The sequence below is a fragment of the Strigops habroptila genome, chromosome 4 (assembly GCF_004027225.2).
Source record: "Strigops habroptila isolate Jane chromosome 4, bStrHab1.2.pri, whole genome shotgun sequence".
NCBI lineage: Eukaryota > Metazoa > Chordata > Aves > Psittaciformes > Psittacidae > Strigops > Strigops habroptila.
This window is the reverse complement of record NC_046358.1, coordinates 195,001-208,627: the sequence shown is the minus strand read 5'-3', so window position 1 is coordinate 208,627 and position 13,627 is coordinate 195,001. Positions and strand designations below refer to the sequence as shown.

Here is a 13,627-nt window from a genome sequence, read left to right as displayed (position 1 = left end):
GAGCATGTCTGACATTGGCTCTCAGTGGGTGAGGCTGAGCTTGGCGGTTGTCACCTCGGTGCCTTCCCCTCTGCTGCTCCCCCGGGTCCGGCTCGGCTGTGCCCGCGGCTTCCTCCCGTGCAGGATGTTGCAGCGCTGGTTCAGCCTCTGCAGCAACACCCGGGCACCATCGCACCTGTGGGTGAACGCATTTTGCTCCAGCCCCACGCCAGCAGCACCCGTCAGACCACAGACAGTGTTTGATGCTCTGACCACGAGCCCGAAGCTCTGGGGAGGGCCCCTGCTGCAGCCACAGCACTTCCAGTCAGGACCGGGAAGCAGGAAACGCCACGGAGCAGTTCTGGAGGATGCAGAATTGGCTGGGATGAGAAGCTGGAATTGGCTGGGCCAAGAAGCTGGAATTGGCTGGAATGAGAAGCTGGAATTGGTCAAGCCGAGAAGCTGGAATTGGCTGTGCCAAGAAGCTGGAATTGGCTGAGATGAGCAGCTGTCGGAGCCCTGCTGGGATGTGGCAGGACCCGGGGTCTGGTCCCTGGGCACCAGCCTAGTGCCTAGCCCTGCTCAGCTGTGTTCTGCTGCTCCTGGCAACAGGAGAGGACCAGCCCATGGAGCTGCACAGCATTCCCAGGCACGGCTGCTGATGGGAACTGCCGCGGTGTGGAGAGGTTTCTGGGAGGAGCTTTATTTCACAAGGCTACAACATGAGTGTTCTCCACAGTAAATCCATGGCCAGAAGCAGGGGGAGACCTTACTGCAGAGTACAGAGACCCCATCGATACAGGAACCACAGCGCATGAACCACAGGCAGTGAATAGAAACCTCTGCAGCCAAGGTGTGTCTGGGCACTGCCAGCACCAGGCACCAAACAGAATGGTTCAGACCCATCCAGTGCCTCATCCCCATTCCCCTCAGCCTCAGCTTTCGTCCTTCCCACCCTCCCAGGACCTTGGGGCAGGTCCTATTGGACCTGTAACGCATAGACAGGTTTCAGCTCTGGGGGTCAATTCCTGCGCTCCCCCGAAGGATCAGCAGAGCCCGTTGGAAGGTTTTCAGCGCTGAAAGGACGTCTCACATGGAGCAAACCTTCCCCTGGCCCCTCATCCCATAACACGCGTGCAGGCTCGGTCCACAAGCCTCTCACATGAGTTTGACTTGTTCAAGCGCCGCCGCCTCCTGCAGCGTCTCTTCATCCAGCCCAGAGCTCTGCAGCCTTTGGGGAGGAGGAGGAAGAGGTTAATCCCCCCCGAGCTGACCACCAGCCATGGTGCTGCAGCCACAGAGGGGGCAAGTGTGAGGGTCCTGGTGTTGGGGGGGGGGGGCCTGCCCCTGGGGGCTTCCTGATGCTATACAACTTATTGCTCTCTTCAGCTGCCTGACAGGAGGCTGCAGTGGGGGGGGTCGGGCTCTGCTCCCAAGGGACAAGGGATGGGACAAGAGGAAATGGCCTCAAACTGCACCAGGGGAGGTTCAGACTGGAGATGAGCAACCCTCGTCCCTTATCACAGCACCCGCAGGGAGGCGGGTGATGCCAGGGACCCTTGTCCCTTACCACAGCGCCTGCAGGGACCCCGGGTGCTGCCCCAGCACCCCGCACAGCACTCGCACGCTCCCGTTGTCCAGGTTGTTCTCGCTCAGGTCCAGGGTCTCCAGGGTGCACCCAGCGCGGAGCACGGAGCACACGTCCTCGCAGCAGGCTCCCGAGAGGCCACACTGCCACAGGCTGCGGGGACAGAGAAGGGACACATGGGGACACCCCCTGCACAGCCAGGAACCCGGCCTGGCCTCTGGGTGCCTGGAAACAGCTTCCAGGAGGACTTGCTCCAGAGCCTTGCTCCAGGCTTCCTGTGAGGTCCTCCTGCTGGATAAAACCTCCCAGGATGGGGAACATCCCTTCGGATGGGCACGGGCAGGACCAGGCTTCCTCTTGACCAGGTTACACCGTGGTTACTTCTTGCAACCCCAGAATAGGATTTGGTCTTTATGGAGCAAAATAGGGTTGGGGTGACCCTTATGGAGCAAATATCTGTGCACATGCACATGGAACGTGCCAGTGGATGGAATGGCTGCAGCTGGGGCAGGGAGCTCACTGCTGCTCCGCCTGGGAGAGCTTTCAATGCTTCTTTAATCACCTCATCTGGGTGCTCTTGAATAATTTAACCCACTGATAAATAAATCACTTCCCATTTCAGGCTGTGGGCACCCCGCCAGTGCAGCTCCTGAGGCACCCGGGGGGGCTCCTGCAGCCCTGAGACTCCCAGAGGAGGGTCCCACAGCCCCGGGACACGCAGGGGGGGCTCCCACACCCCAAGACACCCAGGGGAGGCTCCTGCAGCCCCGAGGCACCCCCACTGCGCTGGGAATGGAGGGACGGCTCCCAGAGCCCCCCGGCTCAGCCCCGCATCATGTCACCCACCTGAGGGTGTGCAGCCGGCAGCGGGGGTCCCGCAGCCCCCGGCTCAGCCGCCGCACGCCGCCGTCCCCCACAGCGTTGCCCCCCAAGTGCAGCTCAGCCAGGCTGGGGGTGTCGGGGAGCACCGCGGCAAGGGTCTCACAGCTCAGCTCCGTCAGCCCGCACTGCCACAGCCTGCGGGGGGAGCAGGGAGCAGGACATGGCCACGGGGCTCTCAGGTCCTCCAGGACCCCAGCCCTACCACCCTCCTCAGCAGAGGCACGTCTCCCACCCAGGGGCACTGCAGCACCTGCCCTCGGCTCAGCATCACCAGGGAGCTCTTCCAACTGCCGCTGGACAGACCCAGCATCTCCCTCCTCCATCGCTGCAAAGCAAAGGTGCTCCTGAGGGACTGGGGGGGGTTTAGTCTGGAGAAGAGAAGGCTCAGGGGGGGACCTTCTCGCTCTCTGCAACTGCCTGACAGGAGGATGGAGCCAGGAGGGGGCTGGTCTCTGCTCCCAAGGAACAAGGGATGGGACAAGAGGAAACGGCCTCAAGCTGCACCAGCAGAGGTTTAGATGGAGGTGAGGAACAATTCCTTCCCCAAAGGGTGCTCAGGCATTGGAACAGGCTGCCCAGGGCAGGGCTGGAGTCACCGTCCCTAAGGGGGTTCGCAGACCGTGTAGACGCGGCCCCCAGTGCCGTGGGTTAGTGGTGGCCTTGGCAGTGCTGGGCAATGGTTGGCCTTGATGAGCTTAAAGGTCTTTTCCAACCCAGTTGATTCCACTGCGCCCTGATTTCCCACCCCGTTACCTGCCCTGCTCTGTGCCTCCACCAGCCCGGCCCGGACCGTCCCCATCAGGGCTCCATGCCGGCAGGGGGATGTTGCCCTGGGAGCTGAGACTGTGTTTCCCCACTCCTGCCCCTCAGCCCCTCTGCAGCCCCTGTCCTGCTTGACTTCCCGCTCCCAGCGCTGCTGGGCTGGCCGGGATGGGGCTCGCTGGTAGCGCCAGAGGAAGAGTGGGTGAAGAGCTTGTTTAGAAGCAGACGGGAGAAGCCAGTTCTGGCTCAAGGGCAGTGGCCATGGCAGAGAGGGCACCTCACCTTTGCCCTGTGGGGTTAGGAGGGCTGCCAGCCCCCAGCAATAGCCCAGGAGCACATCACCTCCTCGGAGCAGGTCCCCGCTCCTGCCCTGCAGAAGCCCCCAGAGCCCCCCGGCTCAGCCCCGCATCGTGTCACCCACCTGAGGGTGTGCAGCCGGCAGCGGGGGTCCTGCAGCCCCCGGCTCAGCTGCCACACGCCGCTGTCCCCCACAGCATTGCCCCCCAAGTGCAGCTCAGCCAGGCTGGGGGTGTCTGGGAGCACCGTGGCAAGGATCTCACAGCTCAGCTCCGTCAGCCCGCACTGCCACAGCCTGCGGGGGGAACAGGGCCTGAGCCGGGACCCACCGAGCCCCCAAACCACCCGCTGCTTCCTGCCCCATCCCTGGCAGTGTTCAAGGCCAGGCTGTACACAGGGGTTTGTAGCAACCTGCTCTAGTGGAAAGTGTCCCTGCCCGTGGCAGGGGGTTGGGGCTGGATGAGCTTTAAGCCCCCCTTCCAACCCAAACCATTCCATGGTCCTATGACTCCGTGACTATGGTCGCAGGGCTGTGGCCGGGCTGTTTTAGTGCAGCCCAGGGCAGCGACGTGGCCGCATCCTGCGCACCCGCCCCAGTCCCACCCGGCAGCCCCACGGGAGCAGAGCGGGACCGGTCCGTACTCGAGCTGCCGGAGGCCGCAGCCGGGTCTGCCCAGCGCCGCGCACAGCTCCCGCACGCCGCCGTCCCCCACCGCGTTGTCACTGAGGTCCAGCAGCGCCAGCCCGGGCACGGCTGCCAGCACCGCCGCCACGGCCCCGCAGCCGGCGGCCGTGAGGCTGCAGCCGCCCAACCTGCGGGGGGCAGCGGTGAGGCGGCCTGTGCAGCTCGCTGAGGCCACCGTGTTAACGGCTTTAACTTGCCAGTGTCCCCACTGCAGTGCCAGTGTCCCTCGTGCAGTGTCCGTGTCCCTCCCCAGAGCCCCTTCCCGGTGTCCCTCACACAGTGTCCGTGCCCCTCACACAGCGTCAGTGTCCGTGTCCCTCCCCAGTGCCCCTCCCCGGTGTCAGTGGCCATGTCCCTCCCCGCTGCCCCTCACCGCAGCGCCCGCAGGGAGCCGGCTCCGCGCCGCAGCCCCTCGCACAGCAGCCTCACGCCTTTGTCCCCCAGGTCTTTGTTCCCAGCCAGGCCCAGCTCTGTCAGGGCAGGGTTAGAGCCGAGGACGGAGCCCAGAGCCGCGCCGCAGGCGCCGCTGAGCTCACACCGGTCCAGCCTGCAGAGGGGTGCAGAGGGGTGCAGAGGGGTGCAGAGGAGCCGCGGCCGCCGCTGGTGCTGGCCTCACACGGGGCGGCTCTCCACGAACAGCCCCCGGGGAGCCGGTCCCACCGCACAGGACTTGGTCACCCCGGTGCCGCCGGGACAGCCGCCCGTGCCCTGCGGGGGCTCCGCGCTACGGCCGGGCTGCGCTGTCCCCCTCCACCAGCACAGAACAGCGGCGTACCTCAGCGTCTTCAGCTTACAGCCTGATGCCTCCAGGGCTTGACAGAGCATGTGGATGGGTGACAGCGTGCACTCCTCCTCCTGGGCTTCCCTGCAAAGAGATGCCTCCTGTTACGTGGTTGGAGAGGGGCCTTGGCCAGGGGCCTGTAGGGACAAGATGAGGGGAAATGGCTTTAACCTGCCGGAGGGGTTGAGTCACTGGCAGAGGTTGCCCAGAGGAGCCATGGCTGCCCGAAAGGAAAAATCCCTGAGCTGGAGCCATTCTCTCTGAGCAGAACGAGGAAGTTATGCACAAACCCTTCATCTCTGCTCCAGTTTTCTCCCCGTACAAGCACAAAGGACAGCCGAGGTTTTGCTCTGGGGTCCCTGGTGCGAGCACAGGGCTGGGGCTGTGGATTTCACAGCCATGAGCCTGCCCCACTGAGGAAGAGGGGCCCTGGCCCTGGCCAGCACAGCCCCACACTGTCCCAGGACAGACTTCCAACCCAAACCGGCCTGTGATTCTGGGATTCTGTTCATATCCCAGTGTATTCCTGTTCCTATCCTATTCCCATTTCTGTCCTATTTCTTTCCTATTCCTATTCTTGTCCTACCCTTACCCTTACCCCTACTCCTACTCCTACTCCTACACCTACTCCTACTCCTACCCCTACCCTTACACCTACACCTATCCTATCCTATCCTATCCTATCCTCTCCCTACACCTATTCCCATCCCTATTCCTATTCCTATTCCTATTCCTATCCCTATCCCTATCCCTATTCTTATCCCTATCCCTATTCCTCCTTCTCTTCCTACTCCAGCACTGGTCCCTGCCCGCCGGCTGTGTCCCGAGGTCATGGCTGTGCCTATGCAGATGTCAGCAAGCCCCCAGGCTCGGGGGGCTCGGCAGCCCGGGACCCCACGCACCGATGCGGCTTCTTTTGCGGCTGTGGCCCCGCGGTGTCCTCGGGCTCATCCCACAGGAAGCAGCAGTGCCCCAGCTCCAGCGCCTGCAGCCCGCGGAAGCTCCTCAGGCTGAAGGAAAGGACGACCTGGTCGAAGCGGTTGAGGTTGAGCCCACGCAGGCACAGCCCTGTGAAGGGGCGCAGGGCGGCCGCCACCAGCCGCTCGTCCTGCAGCTCATAGAGGCAATGGCAGAGCTCCAGGTCGCGGACCAGCCCAGTCTCCTCCATCAGAAGAGCCAGGGCTGTTTTCTGGCTGTCCTGAAGCCACTCCAGCAAATCCTGCATAACCCTGGCTGAGATTTTACACCCCGTCTTCTGCTCCAGCTCCCTCCTGCGATCCTCATTTAAGAGTCCAAAGAGGAACCGCACAGTGAGGATGAAGTAGTTCCTGGAGTTGCCGTAGCTCTCCAGCAGCTCCTTCACATCCCTGCTGAGACCCATGGGGGTCTCCTGCGCCTCCCCTTCATCTTCCAGCAGGTAGAAGAGCGCAGCGAAAAACTCCTGGAAGCTGAGGTGGATGAAGCTGTAGGAGCTGACGCAGAATATGTCCTTCTGGAAGAGGTGCTCGTTGAGGAGGAGCGGGAGGGCATCCTGCCGGCCCAGCGCGAGCCCCTGCACCTCCTTCTCCTCAAAGAGGACCCTCTGCCTGCGGACGCCGCCGGCCGCCAAGCAGCAGAGCCGCCGGAGCACCGCGGGCACATCCTGCCGCTGCCGCCCGCGCAGGGAGCTCAGCAGGGCCGAGAGGTAGAGCACGTAGATCCCTGTCGTGGTGCGGGGGCTGTGGGCCAGGCCCCCGGCGCAGCTGAGCTGCTGCCTGAGCACGGTGCAGACGATCCAGCAGACGATGGGCACCAGGCACATGGTGAAGAGCAGCTCGTGCCCCCGCACGAAGCGGAAGGCGGCCGCTGCCTGCTCCGTGCTCCCAAAGAACTGCTGGAAGTATTCCCTCCTGTCCGCCTCCGAGAAGCCCAGGATCTCGGCGCAGCGCTCATGCTCCAGGAGCTGCCGCAGGCTCTGCAGCGCCGCCGGCCTGGTGGTGATGAGCAGGGAGCTCTGGCACAGGAGCCTCCTGCGGAACAGGCTGGTGAGGATGACGTCCACCGGGCGCCGCTCATAGGGCTCCGCGCACAGCTCACACCACGGCTGCTCCACGGAGAAGCGCAGCTCGTCGAAGCCATCGATGATGAACAGGAGCTTCTCCGACTGCTGCAGCACCTCGTCCAGCGGCAGGGCACTGCCGGGACAGCACTGCTCCAGGAGATCAGCCATGCTGGCCTCACCAGCCAGCAGGTTCCCCTCGCGGCAGTGGATGTAGAACACGTAGTTGAACTCCTCAAACATCCTGTCGCATGCCCAGTCCAGCATGATCTTCCTGGCTGTCATGGTCTTCCCCATGCCCGCGGCGCCCAGGAGCACCACCTCCTTAGGGCTCCAGCCTTCGGTGTCGGGCTTGAAGAGGTCGGCGACGGCGATGGAGGAGCTGGCGCGCTCCTTCATGACGTCCGCGTGCCTGCGCCCCACGGCCGCGATCTCGCACTCACGCTGCTGCTCGTCGCGGTGCTCGGTGACCATCACCAGCCTGGCGTACCGCTCGCTGAGGCTCACGCTTTCCCCCACCCGCGCGTTCAGGTCCTTCATGCGGCTGTAGGCCTGGCGCACGGCCCTCTTGTACCCACTGCGGTGATCTGGAAGGTGACCCCCCCTCGGGCAGCAGCGCAGTGCAGGGCAGCAGCAGAGCCCCTGCGCTGCCCCACGCCAGCACCTACCTGGTGGTGATGATCCCAGCAGAGGAGCGGGCCCCAGGGCTGGGGGGAAAGGGGAGTTAATGGGAACCATCACTGAACTCAGCACCCCAAACCCCTCCACCTCCCCATGCCCTGCCACAGGGACCCCCTTCCATAGCACCCTCCTGGCCCCTGCAGGGCTCCTGCAGACACAACCCCCAGAATGGGGCTGGGAGCCACTCAGCGTTCCCACCTCTCTCTCTGCTTTCCCGGAGCAGGGCAGCGGCATGGCGGAGGTGGATATGCTCCAGGACAGTTATTGCCACGTCCAGGGCGGCCTCTGCGCCGTAGAACTCCAGCATGAGGTTCTTGGTGTCTATCCAGTCGGCCTTCTCCAGCCGGCCCCAGGGAATGCGGCTGCAGCCGCGCAGCTCCGCGTGTGCCAGCGCATTCCGGAACCCCTTAAAATCCAGCTGGGAGAGGTCCTCCAGGGTGCGGAGCAGCAGCTCCCCAGCCCTGCCCTGCCCCTGCCGGCGGCCGCTGCCCGGGGCACCGCTCCTGCTGCTGTCTGTGTGCATGGGCACAGCCTGGCCCCTGCTGCGGAGCCACTGTAAGACCCTCCAGCCACATGGAGAGAGCCCTGTGAGACCCCTCCAGCCTCACAGCCAGCCCCATCCTATTGTGCTGCCTCTGCCCAGGCAGCTCTGCCCCTGCTGCCACCAGCTTCCTCTTCCCTGCTCTGCTCCCTGGGGCTGTTGGGCTGTGGGGCTGCGGGGCTGTGGGGCTGCGGGGCTGTGGGGCTGCAGGGCTGTGGGGCTGCAGGGCTGTGGGGCTATGGGGCTGTGGGGCTATGGGGCTGTGGGGCTGCGGGGTTGTGGGGCTGGCTGTGGGGCTGGCTGCAGTTCCCCTGCCTGCTCCCCCAGCCCAGACCATCCCTACCAGGACAAGCACAAGGCGCAGTGGGACAGCTCCTCACTGCAAAGCCTTGCTGCAGCCATGTCCCACCATGTGAGCAGAGACCCCACCACCAGAGTCCCCACCACCAGAGAAGTGTTCCCACCACCAGAGCAGGGTCCCCACCAGCAGAGCAGTGTCCCCACCAGCAGAGTCCCCACCACCAGAGCAGTGTTCCCAGCAGGAAAGCAGTGGACCTACCAGGAGATCAGTGTCCCACCAGCAGAGCAATATCCTCACCAGGGGAGCGCCATCCTCACCATATCCCACTGGGAGAGCAGTGTCCCTGCCAGGAGATGGGTGTCCTCACCAGGAGAGCTGCAGTCCCCACAAGGACATGGGTGTCCCCAGCAGCAGAGCCCAGGGTGGCCGCTGGCCTTGCTCTGGAGCCAGGCTGCACGGGGCTGTGTGGGACAGGCTGTGCAGGGCCACCGGGCCAGAGGGTCTGTGGGGAGGGAGCTCACCCCCAGCCCAGGAGCTTCATGCACACTCCTGCTTCCTGAGTGAGCAACTCGCCTTTCAACGTGTTGATTTCCTTCTTAGGTCAACGCTCTCAGAGCGCAACACGTTCTGCACCTCTTTTGGTTTCCTCTTCTCAGCACCAGCTCCTCCTCATGCTGCAGAGGAGGGTTTGCTAAAGGCATGGGGGGGACCTTGGCCCCCGGACGCTGTGACTTGGCTGCTGGTTGAGTCCTTGGGACACGCTGGAGAGCCCCAACAGCCGGGGCCTGGCCAGGGAGAGGGGGAGTGATGGCTTCTCACCCAGCACAGAGCCCAGCATCAGCTCTGGTGTCCCCCCTCCAGGGCAGGGTCTGGGTATCGACCCATGGCCAGCGTGGCTGTACGGCAGCGGTGGCTCTGCTCTGGCCAGGCAGCAGGTCCTGCGGTGGGACGGGGCATGCACGGGCTTCTGGTCAAGCAGAAAGGTTCAGAACCTCTGGCTGCCCCACGGGCACCAGACCCAAACCTGGCGAGAGCCTCCAGAAGGCAAAGTGCAGATGGATGCAGGCTGTGGTGTGTGATCTCACTACACCAGCCATTGCACATTGTGGGGGCCGAGCATGGCATCGGCAGCAGCAGAACCTGTCTCTGAGCATTTCTGACACTGTAGATGTCCCCGGAGCAACTCTGCAGGAGGTGACATTGAGTGAAGTGTGAAGAGAAACCAAACGCACAGCTCAGCCCCACAGCGGGCAACGGTGCGTGCACAGAAACCCAGTGTCCCAGAGGAGGCTGCAGCACCCTCACTGCAGCACCCTCACTGCAGCACCAGTGAAACCTGCTCAGCTAGGGGCGAAGCATTTTGAAGCTGTAACACCCCAACATGGACACCCCACGCTCCAGCAACCACTTCAGGGTAGGATTTCTGCCACCAGCTCGTGATGACAAAGAGCACCAGGCAAAGGAGAAATGTGCCTTGGATGGAGAGACCCAAATCGAAGTCAAAGCAAGCCCTGCACCTCCCCTCCCGTTCCCCTTTGCTTCCCCCAGCTTACAGCAATGGCATTCAGGCTGGGATGGATTACTGCAAACCCATTCATGGTGGCAGAGCAACCAGTTAAGGACCGGTATGGTGTGTTGCGAGTGATGCCGGGAACACTGATCTCCACGCTGACTTTGTTGCTTAAATAACTGGTGATGCAGAAGCTGGGCACATCGTGGCTGCAGTGAGGTTTTTGTGGGGTGGGCAGGAAAGCACCTGGCAAGGGACAGTGCTCCAATGGTGCTCTGATGGTTGGACTCGATGATCTTAAAGATCTTTTCCAACCTTGATTCTATGATTCAATGATGGTGCTCCGACAATGCTCCGACAGTGCTCTGACGGCTCCTTGGCACAGCCGCAGCCTGTGGCTCTCACTGGGTGCCCTCTGTCTGAACTTCCTGCCCCACGGAACCGCAGGGCTGTGAGGGACGGAAGTTCAGACAGATGCTGCTCCCACTGGCACCACAATGGGGCCTCACCTGAAATAAAACCACATCATCCCAGGCGCAGCCCAGCGCCCACATGGCACCAGCCAACCTCAGGGCCCTGGGAGGCACCAGTGGGTGCTGAAACCCACAGAGGGGCCAGGAGAGCAGTCGTGATGTGCCCAAGCCCTCCCCATTGCTCCCCAGCACAGGAAGACACGTGGGCGGGTGCTGGCGGTGGAGGCACGTTCCGTGAACAGCAGTTTGAGGCGCTGCCCCAGATGCCACCACAGCAGATGCACGAGGCCGGAGCTGTGAGAGCCTGTGCTGGGGACCAGGAGGATGCTGCTGGAGCCACGTGTCCTGACACCATCTCAGGCTGCATCCCGGAGCTCGCTGCTGTTGGTGTGCCAGCGGGGAGCTCCTGTTTGTGACCAACAGCTTTGACCACCCATCAAAAGATGTCACCATTCCTAGAATCACAGCATCACAGAGTGGTTTGAGTGGGAAGGACCTTAAAGCTCCTCCAGTTCCAACCCCCTGCCATGGGCAGGGACACCTTCCACTAGAGCAGGTTGCTCCAAGCCCCTGTGTCCAACCTGGCCTTGAACACTGCCAGGGATGGGGCAGCCACAGCTTCTCTGGGCACCCTGTGCCAGCGCCTCAGCACCCTCACAGGGAAGAGCTTCTGCCTCAGAGCTCATCTCAGTCTCCCCTCTGGCAGGTTAAAGCCATTCCCCTTGTCCTGTCCCCACAGGCCCTTGTCCAAAGCCCCTCTCCAGGTTTCTTGTCAGCCCCCTAGGCCTTCCTCCTCTTTCCTCCTCCTCTCCAAAGCTTGAATGCATATGGATTAGATGAAGCAAGCTATCAGATGCTGCCTGCCCTGATAGAGATAAAGCCCTGGATGTAAGGCAGATTTATCAAGCCAGGCTCCTCGGAGCCATCCCAGGCTCCTGGGGTCTGGGCTGAGCTGGTGGCTGCTGACACCTCCCCAGAGAAGGGGCAGGGAAGGAGGGTTGAAAACGGGGGGCTGGAAGCAAGCTTGGAGGGATCATCCAAAAACCCAGCGCTCTCGCGCTTGTGGCTCTGTCCCAGGAATGCTGTTTCAATGGGGCTGGGCTCTCACAGGGGCTCATGGTGTCCCTATGGCCATGCCCCCATGGCTGTGACCACAGGGGTGTTGGCAGGCGGCCGCTGCCGAGCTCTCCCTACTCAGGGGCATGGTCTGGATCATTTGCTGCCAACATAGCCCGAAATCCTGGGGGAGTGGAAAAACACTGGGCAGCAGGAGGAGACCTGCAGCCAGCTCGGTCTCATCTCCAGTGCTGTGTCTGCCCGAGCTGGCTCCGGGGCTGTCCGGGTGCGTTCGGCTCCCGGAGCTTCCAGCAGCGCCGGTGACACCGCGGCGAGGGGCACCATGTGCCACCAGGCGGAGGAGCCGCCCGCGGGAGCAGGAGGCACCGGGATCCAGCCGGGAAAAAGAGCCACCCCATGAAAACAGCAGGAGAAAATGAAAACGAGGAACCCTCACCCCAGACGCAGAGGTTGAAGGTGCCTCCTTCCCAACAGTGCCACAGCCATGGTGTGGCAACGTTTCCAGAGCAAAATATGGGCATCCTTGTGATCCAAAAGGGCTGTTTCATGGCCAAAAGCCAGCTGCGGGGGGAGGGCAGCGGCTGAATCCCATTCCTTCCCATCCAAAAGGAGAAGAGAAACAGGATTTTTCGGCTGTGGCAGAGCAAAACAATCAGTGTCAACTTGAGGCATTTTCCAGGTCTGTGAGCAGGGAAAACAGAACCCAAAGCACGTTCCAGCTCCAGCGGCTGGTGGGGTTTGTGTGCAGGGTTAGGTCGGTTTTCAACGGGCATGCACGCCCCTGCCGCAGCCGCCACGGCTGCACCGCGGCAGCGGGTCCCTGCGGGGTGGCAGCACCGGTAACGGTGCTCCCGGGGTGATCCCGGTGCCTTGTTCTCCCCCTCTGCCGAGACGTCATTTGTTTCTGTTTCCAGAGCCCGGGAAACCCTGATTCACCCCATCCCACGGGGACGCTCCCCAGGGCCGGGGGTGCGGGGAGGGCTCGGGACCCCTCGTCCCGCTCCATCCTGCCATGCGGGTGCGGTTCCCTCCCCCGGCCTGGCCAGGGTGTCCCTTGGGGTGGGGACGTTGCTCCCCACCGCCGCCGCCGCCGTCTCCATGTCTCCATCGCTCCGGCGGCTCCGCATCCCGCTCTCCTGTTGCTCAGAGATGTGGAGGCAGTTGCTAAGAGACACCGAAACGTCAGTATCTGGCCCTCAAGGAAAAAAAAAGAGGAAAAAAAAAAAAAGAGAAAGAGAGAGACAAGGGAGGACGAGGAGGAGGAGGGGAGGAAGGAGGTGGGGAAAGACCCTGCTCCCATTGCCAGGCTCGGCAGCAGCCTTGGCCGCGGCTGCAGGAGCAGCTCGCCCAACTTGGCGGCCTCCGGGACGAGGGCGGCCGCCCGGGGACCCCCCCGGCCCCCCATCAGCACCCAGGCCGCGGGGAGCCGAGCCCTGCTCATCGCCCTGGTGTGAGTAGCCGGGGCTGGAGCGGGGGCCGGGGAGGCAGGGGGTGGCCGGGGCGGTGGTGACCATCCTGCCTCCGTGAGATGGGGCCGTGGGGTGGGGATGGGGCTGGGGGGAACACGGGCGAGGGAGGATGGAGCAAAGATGGCCATGGGGAGGGGGGCGAGAGCAGGCCAGGATGGGGACCCGGGCGGGTGCCGAGGAAGCGGGGTCCCCACGGGGGAAAGGGGGGACCTGGACACCGGGCACCCCCGGCTCTGGCCACTGCAGCGCGGAGCTGAGCAAGGTCAGCGGGGCTGGGGCTCTGCTTTGCCTGAAACCCCCCCGGGGAGGCTGAAGGAGCGGGTGGCCCCGGCATGGGGAGCACGGGGAGGCTGCAGGTGCCCCGCAGGGCTGCGGGAGCCGCGGCCCCGGCTTCCTCCGGCCCCTTTCCCTCGCAGGCAGCGGAACCGGCCGGACAAGCTCCCCACCCGGTCCCCGGGGCCCGCAGCCCGCCGTGCCCCCCGGATGCGGCCGGCATGGCCGGAGCATCGCTGTGAGCGCCCGGCGCCCGGCCCTGCTCCCTGCGGCCGGTGGCTCTCGGCGTG

General features: G+C 63.6%; 2 protein-coding genes across 2 annotated transcripts in view; one reads left to right on the top strand and one right to left on the bottom strand.

Moving 5' to 3' along the window:
- Positions 1–21: 21 nt before the first annotated feature.
- Positions 22–9,610, bottom strand: NLRP6 (NLR family pyrin domain containing 6). Its single transcript, XM_030485277.1, has 13 exons — positions 9,355–9,610; positions 9,057–9,209; positions 8,794–8,910; positions 7,892–8,235; positions 7,681–7,719; positions 5,877–7,599; positions 4,969–5,058; positions 4,567–4,740; positions 3,633–3,803; positions 2,414–2,584; positions 1,550–1,720; positions 1,142–1,210; positions 22–340 (listed from the first exon to the last, which is right to left on the bottom strand). Exons 4-13 carry the CDS (start codon positions 8,214–8,216, stop codon positions 22–24), a joined length of 3,252 nt encoding a protein of 1,083 aa, XP_030341137.1. The 5' UTR covers positions 8,217–8,235; positions 8,794–8,910; positions 9,057–9,209; positions 9,355–9,610.
- A 3,282-nt stretch (positions 9,611–12,892) lies between these two features.
- LRRC55 (leucine rich repeat containing 55) overlaps positions 12,893–13,627 on the top strand; it is a 4,420-nt gene continuing 3,685 nt past the window's right edge. The window contains exons 1-2 of the mRNA XM_030482949.1: positions 12,893–13,045; positions 13,481–13,627. The exon at positions 13,481–13,627 is cut by the window's right edge and continues 712 nt beyond it. The gene's annotated coding sequence lies outside the window, so the exon portion shown is untranslated. The remainder of the gene's footprint in view (positions 13,046–13,480) is intronic.